Source organism: Apus apus, chromosome W, assembly GCF_020740795.1.
Source record: "Apus apus isolate bApuApu2 chromosome W, bApuApu2.pri.cur, whole genome shotgun sequence".
Taxonomy (NCBI): Eukaryota; Metazoa; Chordata; class Aves; order Apodiformes; family Apodidae; genus Apus; species Apus apus.
Window position 1 is genome coordinate 5,291,216 of NC_067311.1, and position 17,467 is coordinate 5,308,682.

Here is a 17,467-nt window from a genome sequence, read left to right on the forward strand (position 1 = left end):
ACCAGGGGATCCATCTATCGGGCTGGTCCTGCTCAGTCAGACCTTTTACATACTGCAGATGGGGATAAAGTCCCTGTGGTATGTGAAAGGAACCTGCTGGGTAAATGTGTCTGGGTCTATCCTGCTTCAGGCAAAGGTCAACCTGTCCGGGGTGTTGCTTTTGCTCACATACCTGGTGTGTGATGATGGAGGATGGTGAAGTACAATATGTACCTCAAGGGAATCTGACTCTGGGGGAGAAGCCTTAATTTGACAGCTGGTAAAGTACAGAACCTCTGTGTAATATATGGTATGGAATAAGGGGTGGAATGTCCTGGTTTGAGCCAGGATGAAGCCAATTTTCCTTTTTACTGATTTTTTTTCCTTCAGTAAGCTTTCTTTTAACTAGCAACACTCTGTTCTAGCTAAGGCTGATAAGACATTGGAATGTTTTCCTAATTGCTGGGTCTTCAAGGTCACATCTTTATTCTGCCGGCTCAGACACTATGGGGAGATCTGTGACCCCCCCATAGGAGGCTGAATTAGACAGACAGCAAAATTGTCCAGAGATATTCCATTCCATATATCTACGTAAGCTCAGAGGAAGGTCAGAGATCACAGAAGACAACTTCCTTCCTTCTTCTTCTTCCCTTCTTGTCCATCCATGGCCAGCATCTGGGGAGGACTCCGTCCATCCATCACCATTGACCCCCAGGCTTGAGCTCTTCTGACCCTCATCACTCTCCGCTTTCTCCAGCAGCAGCTCCGGGATTTCTCGGAACTGTTCCAGCTCAGGGGAGTGTGGTGGGAGTTGCTGGGGGTGGGGGGAGGCGAGAGGCTTTTGCTGATACCTGAACATACTTGTATATAATTGTATATATTTTCTGTTATCAATAGTATTTAATTAAAGCTGTGTAGTTTAGTTTTCAATCCAGAGCGTCTCTCTTCTAATTATCTCTCTCCTTCCCTACCTGGGTGGGAGGGGGAGGGGATCGAGAGCATTGTTGTCGATCCTGAGTCAAACAGTGACACTCAGGAACGCACAGACCTAGGGATCAAAGGACAGGGATAAAAAGAGTTCTCCCTAGATGTCAGCCATGGACAGAAGAAGAGCTTTATTCCTTGATCCCTGAATTTATACTGAGTGTGATGCATATGAGGATAGAATACTCTGGCCAATTTAGTCATCTATCTAGTCCGCTCCTCTGTAGAGGGCCTTTTTAGCGAGCACTGGAATGTGAGCAATCCAGCCTCTACTGTAAACACCTGGGCCCCTTCAGGGCCGTTGCTATGGATACCAACTGAAGGAGTGAGCAGCGAAGTAAACAACTTCCGGATGTGCCGAAGAAGGAAGTGAGGCGGAGAGTCATGACTGCGCATGTGCATTCTAGGAACCAATCACTGTTTAGATCGTGGCAGGCTTTATGGGAATTGACCAATGACAAGAGTGGTTTCGGTCGCGTGTGCACAGCAAGGGCTATATAAGAAAGTTTGGCGCACAGAAGAAATTGTCAGTCAGCCGTTAAATCAAATTGATTCTATTGTGTCTGTCCGTGAATCCTCCCGCAACTGGCGCCCGAACAGGGACCCTCAGATTTGCTGCTAATGCTGCTGGACAGCGTGAAGAAGGCAGGTCGAAGGGGGGGGGAAAAGCCGGCTGAAACTAAATCGCTGCCCTGGCGATTTCGTCCGCAGTACCCAGCGGACGGCCCGCGATCGGCGGAAGAACGGCCCGTAACCGACGGGGGACCCGCAACTGGCGGAAGAGGTGCACCTCGGACCACGGTCCAAGAAGGGATCTCACTTAAAAGGCAAGTGAGCGGTCGGGGAGGAGATGAGGTCTACGCTTACCAAAGAAGAGGAAGCAGTAGCGGAGCTCCTCCAACACATACTCTCTGTGAGAGGAATTCCTTATGAGACGCAAGCACTTAAAGGCTTGCTGCAATGGGCACGGGGCAGAAACTTAATCCCTGGGGTCGGTACAGCGTTTGAGTTGTCCGCCTGGGAAGCCATAGGTCTGAGCCTATGGGATAACATCAGCAGCGGAGGAAAAGATGGAAAAGAGGCTAGCAAATATTCTACATTACGGAAATTGATCAGAGAAATCTTACGTTCTAGGAAAGGGAAGCGGGTCGCGTGGATCGTTGCCGTTTCTGCTTTCGCTGCCTTAAATCCTAATGGGGAGGATAAGAGCGGTGCTGCCGCAGCCTCTCCTTCCCCTGTAAACCCTTTTGCCCAAAACTTAGCGATACCGGGTCTGCGGGTTCTGGCTGTGCCCCCCGCCCCCCGCTGCCATCAGGGCACCTCCCGGGGCTGGTCACCGCCCTAATGACCGGAAGTGCACAGCGGGACGGAACAAAGCCGACTGAGGCTGAAGCGGAAGTGAAGCCGCACAAAACGAGGAAGAGGGCGGTCCCGCCTGCAGACCAAAGGCGGAACTGTACCCACCGTCGCCCGTATCTACGTCATCTACGATAGCAGCAGCGACACCCGGTCATCATGAAGCGCCGCAGGGATCGGTGGAAGAATTGCTGAAAAATTTTAGATAAGCTTAACGACCTCAACCTACAAAACCAGGGCTCGACAGCGAAGCCTTTACTGACGGAGTACATGACTTACCTGCCCGCCCCTCCTGCCGCCGCTGTTCTTAATGTTTATGTAAAAGAAAAAGCCTCCAAGGACGCTGTGTACATTTACACAGATTCTTTTGCAGTCTTTAAGGGCTATGTAGAATGGATTACTTTCTGGGAAAGTAATAATTGGGAAATTAACAGAGTGCCAGTTTGGCATAAAGAAAAAAAAGCAACAAATACTGAAAATTGCTAAAGAAAACCCTAATTTTCATGTAGGGTGGATTCCTTCTCACCAGACTAATTTGAAAAATGAAGCTAGTAAGTGGAATAACTATGATGATGAGCTAGCTAGAATTGATGTGAAACAAATTTGATCAGCTATCTCAGAAGGAGAAAATCAGGAATGGAAAAGATTGCTTGAATGGCTCCACTGTAAAAGAGGCCATTCAGGAATCTTTGTCTTATACAAAGAAGCACAAGCCCGTGGGTGGCCTGTCACCCGTGAGCGGTGTAAAACAGTCATTTCTTCATATGATCTTTGCAAAATCGGACTTAGGGAACATTCACTAACCTCTGGTCATTTGCATATCAGGGAAGGAAAACCCTTGTGGTCCACGTGGCAGGTGGAACACATCGGTCCCTTCTGAAAATCAGGAAACAAACAGTATGTCATTGTGATTGTGGAGGTAGTATCAGGCTTAACCTGTGCTGAAGCTGTTTCTAAAGCAAATGGAGAAAACACAGTTCATTTTCTGGAAAAGGTATTTGGGGTTCTTCCTAAACCCACAAATATCCAATATGACAACAAACTCATTTCACCTCACACCTGGTACAACAGTGGGCTAAAAGGGAAGGTATCAAATGGACGTTTCATGTCCCATACTACCCACAAGCTAATGGGATAGTAGAATGTATTAATGGTTTAATTAAAAGTCTCATTCGTCCGTAGGATTCCAGATGGGATGAGAGGTTAAGATACGCAGTCTCTACTATAAACAACAGGTAGGGGGTGAATGGGTGCCCTCGCCTAAATGCTCTTTTTCCCTATGTCACCTACTCAGGATAATGGCCAGCACAGAAGACCTTACAACAAATCCAAAACTCCCCTCCACCCTGGACAGACTGTTTTGGCAAACCTGCCAAATATTGGTAAGGTCAAGCTCACCTTACAGACACTGGTGAATTCAAATACATGGGTTGCATCTGATTTAAATGACAACATAAAATCAGTAATTTCTGTATACCTGTATCTAGTGATGTTAGTTAATATATTGCAAATTATGACAGCCTAAAGAGCCAGAGACATCCTGGTGACAGTACCAGGCCTGATCAACCTGTTACTGGACTCTGGAGGAGTTACTTTGTGACTGCTGTGGGACTGATCACCCCATGGCCTAAACAAGGTGCCTCCTTCTATACTCTCCTTTGAGATGTTGTTTGCAAATATTGTGCTGGATGGGACTACTTGAAAATACTGCTACAGAACTCACTTAAGTGACAAGAACTTGGTTCACACATGTATACTAGTGGACAGTAAGGGCACTATATGGGTTACATTCACAGCTTACACAACAGATCATTCGTTATATATTTACTGCTGATTTGTTAATACCAACTGATAGTTTACAGGTATGAAATGTGTTGCTTACTCCATCGCAACAACTCATGTTTCAAAGAGCTTGTCAGAAAATAGGGTTTGGTATTGGAATTGGGGTCAATCCAAAAGGATTACGACCTTTACAGATATGGCAAATGGATGTGACACATCTCAGAGTTTGGTCGACTAAAATATGTCCATGTTGTTATTGACACACTTTCTGTGGTTGTATGGGCAACAGCCCAAAGTGGAGAGACCGCAAAGCATGTTGAGAAACATCTATATGCTAGCTTTGCTGCATTGGGAGTTCCTATAACCATCAAAGCAGATAACGGTTCTGCTTATGTCTCTCGCAGGTTTCGACAGTTTTGTCTTACTTGGGGTATCCAACATGTCCACGGCATCCCACATTCACCGACGGGTCAAGCAATGGTTGAGCGGGCTCACCAAACACTGAAAAATTTGCTTATAAAACAAAAAGCGGGAGAGCCTAGTACCTCGTCTGAAAGGTTAGCTAAGGCAGTGTATGTGTTAAACTATTTACGTCTTACAGGAGAGAGATGAGATTCGCCTATGGTCATTCATAGTGCTGCCTTAAAAACTGAAATATCTGAACAACAAAAGGTTTTGGTACAGTATAAAAATTTGAATACAGGGCTTTGGGAAGGTCCAGCCGAAGTCAAACTAACTGGTAGAGGATATATGTGTTTACTTACAGGAGAGGGCCTTCGGTGGGTAAAACCATGGAAGGGACCACACCCCAAAGACTCATCTGTAGAGGGCTCAGCATCAGAGTAATATTGCAGGGAGCCGCTTATGTTTTTCACACCATTAACCCCCAGCACAAAATGATATTAAATCATATCCATCACCACAGGCAAAACAGGGGTTGCAACACATAACATTGAAAAGTATTAGCATAGTAGATTTGTAGAAGGTTAAAGAGCACTTTACTGTTAATTTGTTTTGCTTCAGCTTGCACTCGTAAAAGCTTTGATAGAACTGAATAAATTAGCATGCTTTGTAGCAAAAAGGGCCAATGAGATTTCTGAAATATTGAGTGCCTTAGTAACTAATATGAATACTGTTAGCCGTGCTGTTTTACAGTATCATGCCGCTATTGATTTTATTGTTAGCACAGAATCTTAGTTGTGAAGATTTTAACAGAGTGTGTTGTGTGAACTTATCTAATCATTTAACTTTTATTCATAAGTAGTTGCAGGCTTTGCAAGGGAACAACTTCTGGATGTGCCAAAGAAGGAAGTGAGGTGGAGAGTCATGACTGCGCATGTGCGTGCTAGCAACCAATCACTGCTTAGATCATGGCAGGCTTTATGAGAATTGAGCAATGACAAGAGTGGTTTTGGTCACGTGTGCACAGCAGGGGGGTTTGGCGCGCAGAATAAATTGTCAGTCAGCCATTAAATCAAATTGATTCTATTGTGTCTGTCTGTGATTCATCCCGCACTCCTCCCTACAGGAGCGTTGTAGATATGACTCTTCTGCTCCTTTAGTGTTTGAAGCAGCAGATCTGACAAGCAGAATAAAGCGGCCTTGGTCTCTCAGCAGTAACTATAAACATTCGAGCGTTATCAGTCCAGCAGCTGGAAAACTTGCTGTTAATTTCAGCAAGTGTGCTGCTTAAAAAAGACTTCCCTGAAGGAAAAAAAAATCAGTAGAAAGAAAATTGGCTTAATCCTGGCTCAAACCACGACATACACAATACATAGAAAATGAACATGATCCAGCAAAGAATTTTGAGTTCTTCCTCCTCCATAGGGCCTGTTTTTATTTTGAACAACGTCTTTTCACTTTTTAATTTCTTTACTCTTGGTTTTACTTCGTTTCCCTACTTCCTCCTGTATTTTTATTTTCTCTTTCTTTAGTCATTTATTATGATGGATGAGGACAGGGCAATCCTGGTTATACATGCAGACTGGGGGACGAGAGGCTAGAGAGCAGCCCTGTGATAAAAGATTTGGGGGTTTTGGTTGATGGCAAGTTGAATATAAGTCAACAGTGTGCACTGGTAGCCTAAAGGGCCTACTTTGATCTGGGGTGCATCAAGCACAGCTGTCACCGTTTGACTCAGGTCCGACAACAATGCTCTCGATCCCCTCCCCCCCCCGACCCAGTCAGGGAAGGAGAGAGAGAAAAGGAGAGAGACTTGGCTGGATTGAAAACTAAACTACACAGCTTTAATTAAAACACTAATGAATCACACAAGAAAATATATACAATTATATACAGATATATTCAGATATGGGCAAAAGCCTCTCGCCTCCCCCCACCCCCAGCAACTCCCACAGCACTCCCCTGAACTGGCAAGAGTCCCGAGAAATCCCGGAGCTGCTGCTGGAGAAAGCAGAGAGTTATGAGGGTCAGGAGAGCTCGAGCCTAAGGGTCGACGGTGATGGATGAGCAGAGTCCTCCCCGGACGCCGGCCATGGACAGAAGAGAAGGCGAGAAGAAAGAAGAAGCTGTCTTCTAAGATCTCTGTCCTTCATCTTAGCTTACGTAGATATATGGAATGGAATATCTTTGGCCAATTTTGCTGTCTGTCTAACTCAGCCTCCCACGGGGGGGGTCAGAGATCTCCCCATAGTGTCTGAGCCGGCGGAGTGAAGGTGTAACCTTGAAGCCTCAGTAGTTAGAAAAACATTCCACTGTCTTATCAGCCTAGCAGAACACACAGTTGCTAGTTAAAAGAAAGCTTACTAAAGGAAGAAAAAATCAGTGAAAAGAAAAATTGGCTTAATCCTGGCTCAAACCAGGACAACAGCATAGCTAGCCGGTCAAGGGAGGTCATTGTCCCACTCTACACTGGTGCAGCCCCACCTCAAGTACTGTGTGCAGATTTGGGGCCTCAATATAAGAAGGAAATCAAACTATTGGAGTGTGTCCCAGGGGAGGGTGACTAAGATGGCAACAGGTCTCAAGGGCAAGACTCATGAGGAGCGGCTGAGGTCACTGTTCAACTTGGAGAAGAGAAGGCTGAGGGGTGACCTCATCGCAGTCTACAACTCCCTCAAGGGGGCCAGTGGAGGGGGAGGTGTTGATCTCTTTCTGGTGACTAGTGATAGGACATGAGGAAATGCAATGAAGCTGTGTCAGGGGAAGTGCAGGTTGGACATTAAGAAAAGGAAGTTCCTGGAGTGCATTGATGACAACTTCCTCCTCCAAATGGTAGAGGAACCAACAAGAAAACATGCTATGCTGGATCTTGTTCTCACCAACAGAGACGGGCTGGTTAATGATGTAACGCTCAATGGGAGACTAGGCTGTAGCAACCATGACATGGTCAAATTCAGGATCCTTAGCTCAGCGAGGAAGGAGTGAAGTAAGCTCACTACCTTTGACTTCAAGAGAGCAGACTTTGGTCTCTTCAAGGATCTGCTTGATAGGGTACCATGGGACAAAAACCGGGAGGGGAGCCCAGGAAAGCTGGTCCATATTCAAGGACCACCTCCTCCATGACCGGGAGCAATGTGTCCCAATGAAGAGAAAGGCAGGCAGGAGTACCAGGAAGCCTGTGTGGATGAGCAAGGAGCTTCTGGACACTGTTAAATGTAAAAACAAGGTTTACAGAGAGAGGAAACATGGACAGGTATCCCGGGGGGAGTTCAGACAAGTTGTCAGAGAAGGAAGGGATCGAGTAAGGAAGGCCAAAGCACAGAGAGAATTGGATTTGGCCAGGGATGTTAAGAATAACAAGAAAGGTTTCTACAGGTATGTCAGCGATAAGAGGAAGATGCGGGAAACTGTGGGCCCACTTCAGAAGGAAACTGGAGACCTGGTCATGCAGGACAGAGAAGACTGAGGTACTCAATGACTGTTTTGCCTCATTCTTCACCGGCAAAGGCATCACCATCCGAGTTAGAGAAGGCAAAGGCATGGACTCGGCAAAAAGAATATTTCCCCACTGTAGGAGAAGAGCTGGTTCATGACAATCTGAAGGACCTGAAGGTCCACAAGTCCATGGGACCTGATGGGATTAATCCATGGTTCCTGAAGGAACTGGCCAATGAAGTTGCAAAGCCTCTGTCCATCATATTTGAAAAGTCTTGGCAGTCTGATGAAGTTCCCACTGACTGGAAAAGGAGAAGAAGAGTCCTCATTTTAAAGAATGGAAAAAAGGAAGACCTGGGAACTACAGGCCAGGCAGTCTCACCTCTGTGCCTGGCAAGATCATGGAGCAGATCTTCCTGAAGGCTCTGGTAAAGCATGTAGAAAACAAAGGGGTGACTGGTGACAGCCAGCATAGCTTCACCAAGGGCAAATCCTGCCTGACTAATTTGGTGGCCTTCTACAATAGGGTCATGACACTGATGGACAAGGAAAGAGCAAATGACGTCATCTACCTGGACCTGTGCAAAGTTTTTGACACCATCCTGCACTACATCCTGGTATTGAAACTGAAACGATATGGATTCGATGGATGGACCACTTGTTGGGTAAGGATGGTCACACTCAAAGAGTTTTAATCAACAGCTTGATATCCAGATGGAGACAAGTGACAAGTGGTGTTCCCCAAGGGTTGGTACTGGGACCGGTGCTGTTTAACATTTTTTGTCAGTGACATGGACAGTGGAATTGAGTGCACCCTTGGTAAGTTTGCTGATGGCACCAAGATGTGTGGTGAGATTGACATGCTGGAAGGAAGGGATGCCATCCAGAGGGACCTTGACAGGCTTGAGAAGTGGGCTTGTGCAAACTGCATGAAGTTCAACAAGGCCAAGTGCAAGGTTCTGGGTCAGGGAAATCCCAAACACAAATACAGGTTGGGTGGAGAATGGATCGAAAACAGTTTGGAGGAGAAAGACTTGGGGGTGATGGTGGATTAGTGTTGCAGAATGGCTTGAGCAGCAGGGCCATGGGTCCCTGCTATCTCCTCGAGAGGCCTTGAGAGTGTAACACAAATAGCAGCTGTACAAGCAATCTCTTTTTTTAGCCTAACACAAGTATAAACAATCTCTCTGTTAGCTTAAACTAACTCAAGGACAAGGTAGAGAAGTAGAATGATAGAAAACAAGGAAGAACCCTGGAACTCAGATGTGTGTTACTATCCAGTAAAATCACTGCAAGTAGTTGCCGTCCAGTGAAATCACTACAAGTAGTTACTATCCAATGAATTCACTATGCGTGGTTACTATCCAATGAATTCACTACATGTAGGTTTGGAAAAGGGTATAAAAGTAACACTGTGTATTCAATAAATCGAAGCTTGCTTTATCAATCACATTGATTCTGGACTGCTTGCTTCCCTCGCCGCCGGCAAGTGGCGCCCGAACAGGGACCCCCATTCCTTGTTATCACCGAAGTCGGCGGGAGTCCCGGAGAAGCACCGGTAGCAGCGACCGGGGAGCAGAAGACCAGCCACAGAATGCAGGCGTTTGACAGGCTAATCCGTGCTTGAACTGACCTGATAGCAGAGGTTCGCAGTCCGGACTGTTGGGCTACTTATGACGATTTTGATGAAGAGAGCGCTCTAAGATAAGGTAAAAGGCTGCACTAAATTATTAAGGGTCAGGGATATATAGATATACTGGCCGAAAATGGAAAGTGAGATAGCCCTTGATTTATTATTACGCTTTTTAGAAAAGCGGGCAGTAAAGGATATTGACCTTAAAAAGGAGTTAACGGGCTTGGTAGCTTTTGGGAAAGATCAAGGTTGTTTTAAGGATCCAGGTGCGTTGTTTCAGGTTGAAGCGTGGCGAGAGTGCGGTGATTTGCTATGGAATAAGGTAATAGATGGTGATAAGCGTGCAAAAAAGTTACTGAAGCCGTGGCGGGCAGTGATAAATTGTCTTAAACAGTATCAGACAGAAGAAAAAATAGCAGCAGTTGCTTCCAGTTACTTGAGAGGAGTAGGTACGGAGAAAGAGGCAGGCAAGCTTCAGTTAGGGGTTGATTACGTGCCCACCCCCCCCACAGGGTGCCCGGTATCAGTGAAGCCTTTGATTGCTAGTGCTTCTGGGGGAGGGGGGCCATCGGCTCCGCAGTTAGAAGAACATAATGGAGAAGGCAGACTGCCAGAGAATGCCGAGGAGGAGTTGAAACGAGAGACTGCAGAAACTCATAAGAACGAGCTGATAGTGAAAAGTGATACTAATCGGGAAGAGAAGCTCAGTAAAAGTTCCGCGGGAGTGTTGCGTTTAAACTGGCAGGAGATCTCGCGAACAGCTATTGAGAAGGGTGATCATGACTTGTTAAGTGTTATGCAGGAATCTTGTGCCTTTCCGGTGTTCTTTGAAGTTACAGACCAAGGGGCAAGAGGAGAGTATAGTCCTCTTGATTGGAAGCTGTTGTCACAGTTACGTGCTACGGTTAATGAATCTGGGTTACACAGTGAACCTACCAGACAAATGTTGAATTATATTTGGGGCAGTGGAATTCTTTGCCCAGAAGATGTTAAGACACTTGTGAGAATGATTATGACGCAGTCGCAATTAATGTTGTGGCAAGCACATTGGAATAGACTTTGTGACAGGGCAGTTAACATCCCCCGCGGTCAGCAGGACCCATTGCATGGTGTTACGGTGGAACATCTGATGGGTGTAGGTCCTTTTGCTACTGTAGATATGCAGGTACAACTAGGTCCGGCAGTATTAAGGGAACCAATGCGGTTAGCCCGCGTAGCTATATCAATGGTTAAGACAGCACCACCCACCCCGTCCTATATGTCTATTAAACAGGGCAGGGAAGAGTCGTTTGCTAGTTTTGTGGACAGAGTTACCGATGCAATTGATCGTTCAGATGCGCAGGAGTGGATGAAGGGAGCATTATTACGGCAGTGTATTATGGAGAACTGTGATGCCGCTACTAGGGCAATTATTGTGACGCTGCCTGGGGATGCTTCCGTAGAGGAAATGTTAGATCGGATGAGTAAGGTGCCGGTCGGACCGCAAGCAATGTTGGTAGACGCAGTGAAAGATTTAGGGAACAATTTAGTGCAAGCCCAGAGCCAAGTCTTAGCAGCCCTTGCGTCTCTTCCGCAAAATCGGTCTTCAGGCAGACCGCCAGGAACTGCGGCGCGCGGACACCAACAGCAGTTCATGTAGCAACAGCTCCATCTTGCGACGACAATTGCAAACTACCGACAAATTACAGCCTGCAACATCCAGAAGCCTCGGCTTGGACTTGGCAACCGCAATAGATGTGACTCTCATTGATAACAAACCTCAAAAGATTCCTACTGGAGTTAAAGGACCGGTGATGATTAAGGGACAGACACATGGGGCACTATTGTTAGGACGTTCGTCCAGTGGATTAAAAGGACTATTTGTACTTTCTGGTGCCACAGTGCCCCCACCGCCACCACCAGCAAGTGGATCATCTGTTCCTCTACCACCTCCTCCTCCTCCACCTCCAGGCCTTCCATCAGCAGTTGATCACAAAGGCAATGCACGGGCGGATCAGTTAGTGTCAGTGACGGTGCCCATTAATGAATTCACCAAGGCTCGAGAGGCCCATGCGATGTTTCATCAAAATGCTCGAGGTCTACACAAGCAGTTCAACATCACGATGGAAGGAGCAAGAGGAATCGTGAAGGCGTGTCCTACCTGCAGCCATCATGGTCCCGGTCTCGGCGTTGGGGTGAACCCTCGGGGTCTAGGCCCGGATGAAGTATGGCAGATGGATGTCACGCATGTTCCTGAGTTTGGACGACTGAAATATGTCCATATTACCATCTGGACAATCAGCTTTTTGTTTATCTCTTGCATCAGCTGCTGACCCATTTCGTACATGCTTAATAGGGATGCCCTCTTATGACCGGAGTCAGTTTAAGGGATACAGTAACAGTCCATTTGACTCCTGGCTGACATCCATATTTGGAGGAATTTCTCCTTGGCTGATATCAATCATTACAGAGGGATTGCGTTGGGTCACTATGCTATTGCTTATTGTGATTGTAATCAAGATAGCTTACCATTGTATTATGAAAAATGTAACAAGATTGTCTGATAAGATATTGCTTGTACAAAAAGAAAAAGGGGGAATTTGTTGCAGAATGGCTTGAGCAGCAGGGCCATGAGCCCTTGCTATCTCCTCAAGAGGCCTTGAGAGTGTAACACAAATAGCAGCTGTACAAGCAATCTCTTTTTTTAGCCTAACACAAGTATAAACAATCTCTCTGTTAGCTTAAACTAACTCAAGGACAAGGTAGAGAAGTAGAATAATAGAAAACAAGGAAGAACCCTGGAACTCGGTATGTATGTTACTATCCAGTAAAATCACTGCAAGTAGTTACCATCCAATGAAATCACTACAAGTAGTTACTATCCAATGAATTCACTACAAGTAGGTTTGGAAAAGGGTATAAAAGTAACACTGTGTATTCAATAAATCAAAGCTTGCTTTATCAATCACATTGATTCTGGACTGCTTGCTTCCCTCGCCGCCGGCAGATTAGAAGCTCAAACATGAGTCAGCAATGTGGGCTTGTAGGCCAGAAAGTCAGCCATGTCTTGGGCTGCATCCAAAGAAGCGAGTGCTTTTGAACAAATTAAAAAGGAGATTGTGCATGCAGTAGCCCTTGCACAAGTCCAAACAGGGCCAGGCATAAAAAATGTGCTCTACACTGCAGTCAGGTATAAAGGTCCTACCTGGAGCCTCTGGCAGAAAGCACCAGGGGAGACTCGAGGTCAACCCCTGGGATTCTGGAGTCAAAGCTACAGGGGTTCCAAGGCCAACTATACATTTGACTGAAAAGGAGATACTTGCAGCATATGAAGGAGTTGGAGCCGCTTTGGAAGTGATCAACACTGAAGCGCAGCTCCTCCTGGCGCCCAGATTACCAATACTATGCTGGATGTACAAGAGTAATATTTCTCTTACACATCTGTCCTGGTTTGAGCCAGGATAAAGCCAATTTTCCTTTTACTGGTTTTTTCCCTTCAGTAAGTTCTCTTTTAACTAGCAGCAAGTGGACTGCTAACACTGGAATGTTTATGTTACTGCTGGGACTGCGAGGTCACCAGAAGAGTCGTATCTGCAGCCCTCCCGTAGGGAGGAATGGACTAGACGGACAGCAAAATTGACCAAATTATTCCGTTCCATATATCTATGTAAGCTTGGTGTAAGGTCAGGGTTCATGGAAGTCAACTTCCTTCCTGCTTCTCTTCCGTCCATGGCCGGCATCTGGGGAGGAGTTCATATATCCATCAACGTTGATCCCTAGGCTCATGCATTCCTGACCATCATAACTGTACCCTCAGCTCTTGTCTGCTCTGCCACTATCTCCAGCAGTGGTCTGGGACATTTTGGGACTGCTCACAGCTAAGGAGAGTGCCATGGGGGTTGCTTGGGGTGGGGGGAGGCAATAGGGTTTTGCACTTTCCTGCACACACTTGTACATAATTGTACATATTTTGTTTTATCGTTAGTATTTAATTAAAACTGTCTAGTTTCGTTTTCAATCCAGAAAGTCTCTCTCCTTCATTCTCTCTCTCCTTCCCTACCAGGGTGGGAGGGGGAGGGGATTGAGAGCATTATCGTCACTGGTTCAATTGCTGATCCTGAGTCAAACCATGACAATAACTTATTGGTGCCCAACGTGGGGCTCCATCTTAAGCCCAGGCTATATATTCTCACTAATTGGTCAATGTTTAAAATTCCAGCTCTGATGGGAGGAATCCTTCAGATAGCAATGGGCAACGCTTCTGCTGAATATGTTGATAGGATGAAAACTGAACAGACACTTTCTGCAGTGTTTCTTCTGGACCTTTTTCCCAACATGCAATCGTATGTGGTATGCAGCCAAGATAATACTGCTTTGTGTAGCTGCTCTTGTTATTGTTTTATGGTTTATCAACAGGACTATAGCCATAATCAACTGTGTAATAACCTGTCTAGTAATTACAGGGGTTTTGATACTGATCTGTATGGTGGTGCTGTATTTGTATAGTACAAATCCTCATGTGAACAGGAAGATCTATATTGGTTATGGCAATAGCAGGTTCAGTTTTACCTCTCCATTTTCTCTCAGGCTGAATCTCCCAGCTCTTGATCTAAATAGCGTTGTTGCAGTAGGGATGCTTCTGCTGAATGTTTATAATGTATTGTGAATGTGTAGAGCAAGACGTTGTTCCGCTCGCTGCCACTCCCCCACAGGCAAGGCTGATGCCACCACTGCTTCTGCTGCAAAGACCAATGTGGCTGCAGCTGCCGCTGCGAGGGCAAGGGCCCCAGCATGTTGAATGATTAGGTCAAAGCAGCCTGAGAAAAGATAACACGGATCTTAGCCAGCTTTATCAGGATGTTGTAAATAATACTTGTTGTGAGTGGAAAAATATGGCTGGAATGCCACCGTGTATGTGTGAATGTGCCGGCTTGGAAGACTAAGCTAGCAAGCATGAGTGCTTCATGCGAAGGCTGCATGATCAAATATTATGGAAACATCCTGCTGGCTGATTAGCTAGATCCATCTCTGTATGGATATAAGAGAGGACTCACAGAACAATAAAGGAGTCACTTTGCACCGCAAGACGGCTCATGCCTTTTTCTTTTCAGCTATCTCAGACCAAGGCCACTCAATCCAAACAAACAAAAGTTAATTAAAGTTAATCCTGTGACCAAGAGCAAAGCAAAGAAACAGCCATCCGAGACCACAAGAACACGTTCAACAGTAGAGGACTCTGATTTAAAAAAGGTGTTAAAAGACCTAGTCAAAGGAGACCAGGAAGAGAGTGATGGAGAAGATTTGTCTCAAGCAGATGAAGGAGCAGACACTTCTAAAACAGATAAAGGAACAGGCCCTTCTCAAGCAGATGGAGGAGCAGGCCCTTCTCAAGCAGATGACAACGATGATCTTGTCCAAACTTTCTCTCTAAAGGAACTGCGCCTCATAAGCAAGGACTTTACCCGCAATGAAGGTGAGCTGGTTCTTTGTTGGTTGCTCTGATGCTTTGATAGCTGAAACCTATGATGTGGATGAAAGAGAAGCCACGTAGTTGGGATCCCTGGCCAGAGATGCTGGTATTGACAGAGCATTTGGTAGTAAGACAGGAACTACCACCCTATGGAGCCAACTTCTTTCAGCTGTGAGGGAGAGATACCCCCATAAGGGTGACATTGGCGCTGAAGCAGAACGCCCACTCTTGAGAGAGCCATCACGTATTCGAAAAAATTAGCTGTGCAAGAGGTGATCTATGATAACAATGGGATTACAAATCCTGATGACATCCTGTGCAACACACCCATGTTTTCGAGGTTTGCGCAGACTGTACCAGCAGCATGCCCATATATTCTCCTTCATGGGATGCTTTGATGACAACTTAAGACCAGCTGTGTGTGAATTGGCTTTGAAAGCACGACAATACAGAGACATGATCTCTGATCACCATCAGTTCCACACCTCAGCCATTGAAAAAAATGACTGACAGAAGGAATAAGATGCCAAATAGATGGGAAGGTAAACCCCAGTATCTCCCCAGAGAAAATTGGTCTCATGTGGCAGCCATTAAGAGGAGACGCCCTGCTATGAGACAGCAGCAAGAGAGACAGGACACAGACGCTGTTCTGGTTTGGTTTGGTGGGTTTTTTGGTAGCGGAGGAAGGGCCACAGGAGTGTCTCTGGTAAGAAGCTGAGAAGCTCCCCCTGCTTCCAAAATCCAGCCAAAGATCCATTAGATGCGCCTCAATGATTAACATACGAAAGAACAGCTATAACACCTGAGCAGAAAGGCACTTGCGGGGAGAAGAGTTGTGCTGGAGGACTTCTTGGAGTTCCTTTTTGTTGCTTAGATTTCACCTAGTTTTGTCAAGGTATCAGTAGGTACATTCCAAGATTGCTTTCTCCACCAAATTCCTAGAAATTTTACTTCATTGGCAGGGGGTTGTTTTTTATCTTCAGGGATCTCAATTCCCAGATCAGATACATGTGTGATGATATCCTGGTAAACCTCTCCCACTGTTAGCTCATCAGGGCCTCTGATTAAGATGTCATCAATATACTGATAGACTTTGACATCTTTATTCCTTTTAATAGATGGTATTTTTTCCAATTCTACAGCAAGTGCATGGTGAGCTAATGTGGCTGAGTGTTTATAACCTTGTGGGAGTCTTGTGAATGTATACTGAGCACCTTCCCAAGTGAAGGCAAATTTTTCTTGATCAGAAGAGTCTATGGGGATTATAAATAACATATCTTTGATATCCAGTGTGGCCATAACCGGGTGTGCTGATTCTTGTATATTTAAAATTAAGTCTGCCAGGTTGGGCACAGCAGCTGTCAATGGATCGATATTAGCATTCAAGCTAATTAGTGGAGGTATAACACTGATACCCAGCACATCCACACTGGCCCAAATTCGGGGTGGACCCACATAAGGGAAAGCACATCCTGCAGGTAGACACAGCCTCTCATAGCACATTATTTACTCGGAGAGGCTCGAGCTCCAGAGTGGTTCTCCCCCCCCTCTCTCTTTCCTCTTTTCCTTTAAAAACGTAACAAAACATTACTTTTTTGGTGTCAGAGGTGGGATATTAGTCTTATAGCTCCAATTACCCACCACATTACGTTCACAAAAGAAAATCACCATTAATTTCATAAGTGCTTTTTTCTCAAAACATGAGAATACCCAGGATAGATCTTCCCCTTTCAAGGAAGAGTTCAGAAACTGCCCCTTTGTGCAGCTGTTTTATGAACTCCTTAAAATCCACAAATATATTCCCTCAAGTGATTATTTCAACATCATATAGAAATCCTATGTTAAAAATGATTTGGCTAATATTTGTGATGATTTAAGGGCTCTCCAGGATGAATCTGTCCTCTCCCCAAAACAAAAGAAAGAAATCCAAAAACATGGTCTGGATTATTTTAATGCAAAGGCTTTCTTCCCTCTTGATACTATAATTTGGCAAGAAAAGGAAGAAATTAAACAAAAGCTTGAGAGGGTCAGTAAAGACACAGTATCTCCATCAGCTTCACCTTTGGAGGAGGAGGAGTTTGGAGATTTCATTTGATTTGCATTATCAAGTGAAAAGGAAGTTGAGGAATCAATTAAAGGGAAACCTAATCATGGTACAGAATACCAATCAAACTCTGACATACACACTACTGAAGAGGAGGAGGAGATTTCTTCACCTACTCCACCCAAGAGAAGTGTCCGATTCAACGCTAAAAGCACCAAGGGTCACAATAAGGCAAAATGCACACAGAGACCTGTATGCACCTCCAATTCTGATAACAATTACATAAGGAGGGAACTAACTGCACTTAAACAACAAATGCCCAAATTAGAAGGAATAATCAGATCATGTGTAGACACGGGTCAGCAAGAAATTAAGCGAATGGGCAACAAATTTAAAAGATTGG

At 45.4% G+C, this 17,467-nt stretch overlaps 1 protein-coding gene across 7 annotated transcripts; it reads left to right on the forward strand.

The window, feature by feature from the left end:
* The first annotated feature begins 1,450 nt into the window (after positions 1-1,450).
* On the forward strand, positions 1,451-14,821 carry LOC127395181 (uncharacterized). 7 transcript variants are annotated; one of them, XM_051641737.1, is made up of 3 exons: positions 1,451-1,790; positions 4,506-4,658; positions 13,770-14,821. In XM_051641737.1, exons 1-3 carry the CDS (start codon positions 1,585-1,587, stop codon positions 13,816-13,818), a joined length of 408 nt encoding a protein of 135 aa, XP_051497697.1. In that variant the 5' UTR covers positions 1,451-1,584; the 3' UTR covers positions 13,819-14,821. The 7 variants fall into 7 exon arrangements, with proteins under 7 accessions (XP_051497697.1, XP_051497698.1, XP_051497696.1 ...); XM_051641738.1 differs by lacking the exon at positions 13,770-14,821 and adding an exon at positions 3,614-3,701 and having other exon boundaries at positions 1,453-1,790; positions 4,506-5,589; XM_051641736.1 differs by lacking the exon at positions 13,770-14,821 and adding an exon at positions 5,363-5,589 and having other exon boundaries at positions 1,453-1,790.
* Positions 14,822-17,467: the final 2,646 nt, after the last annotated feature.

Excerpts from the sequence above, each read along its gene's own strand:
- LOC127395181 (XM_051641732.1), top strand. The coding sequence starts at position 9,705 with ATGGAAAGTGAGATAGCCCTTGATTTATTATTACGCTTTTTAGAAAAG.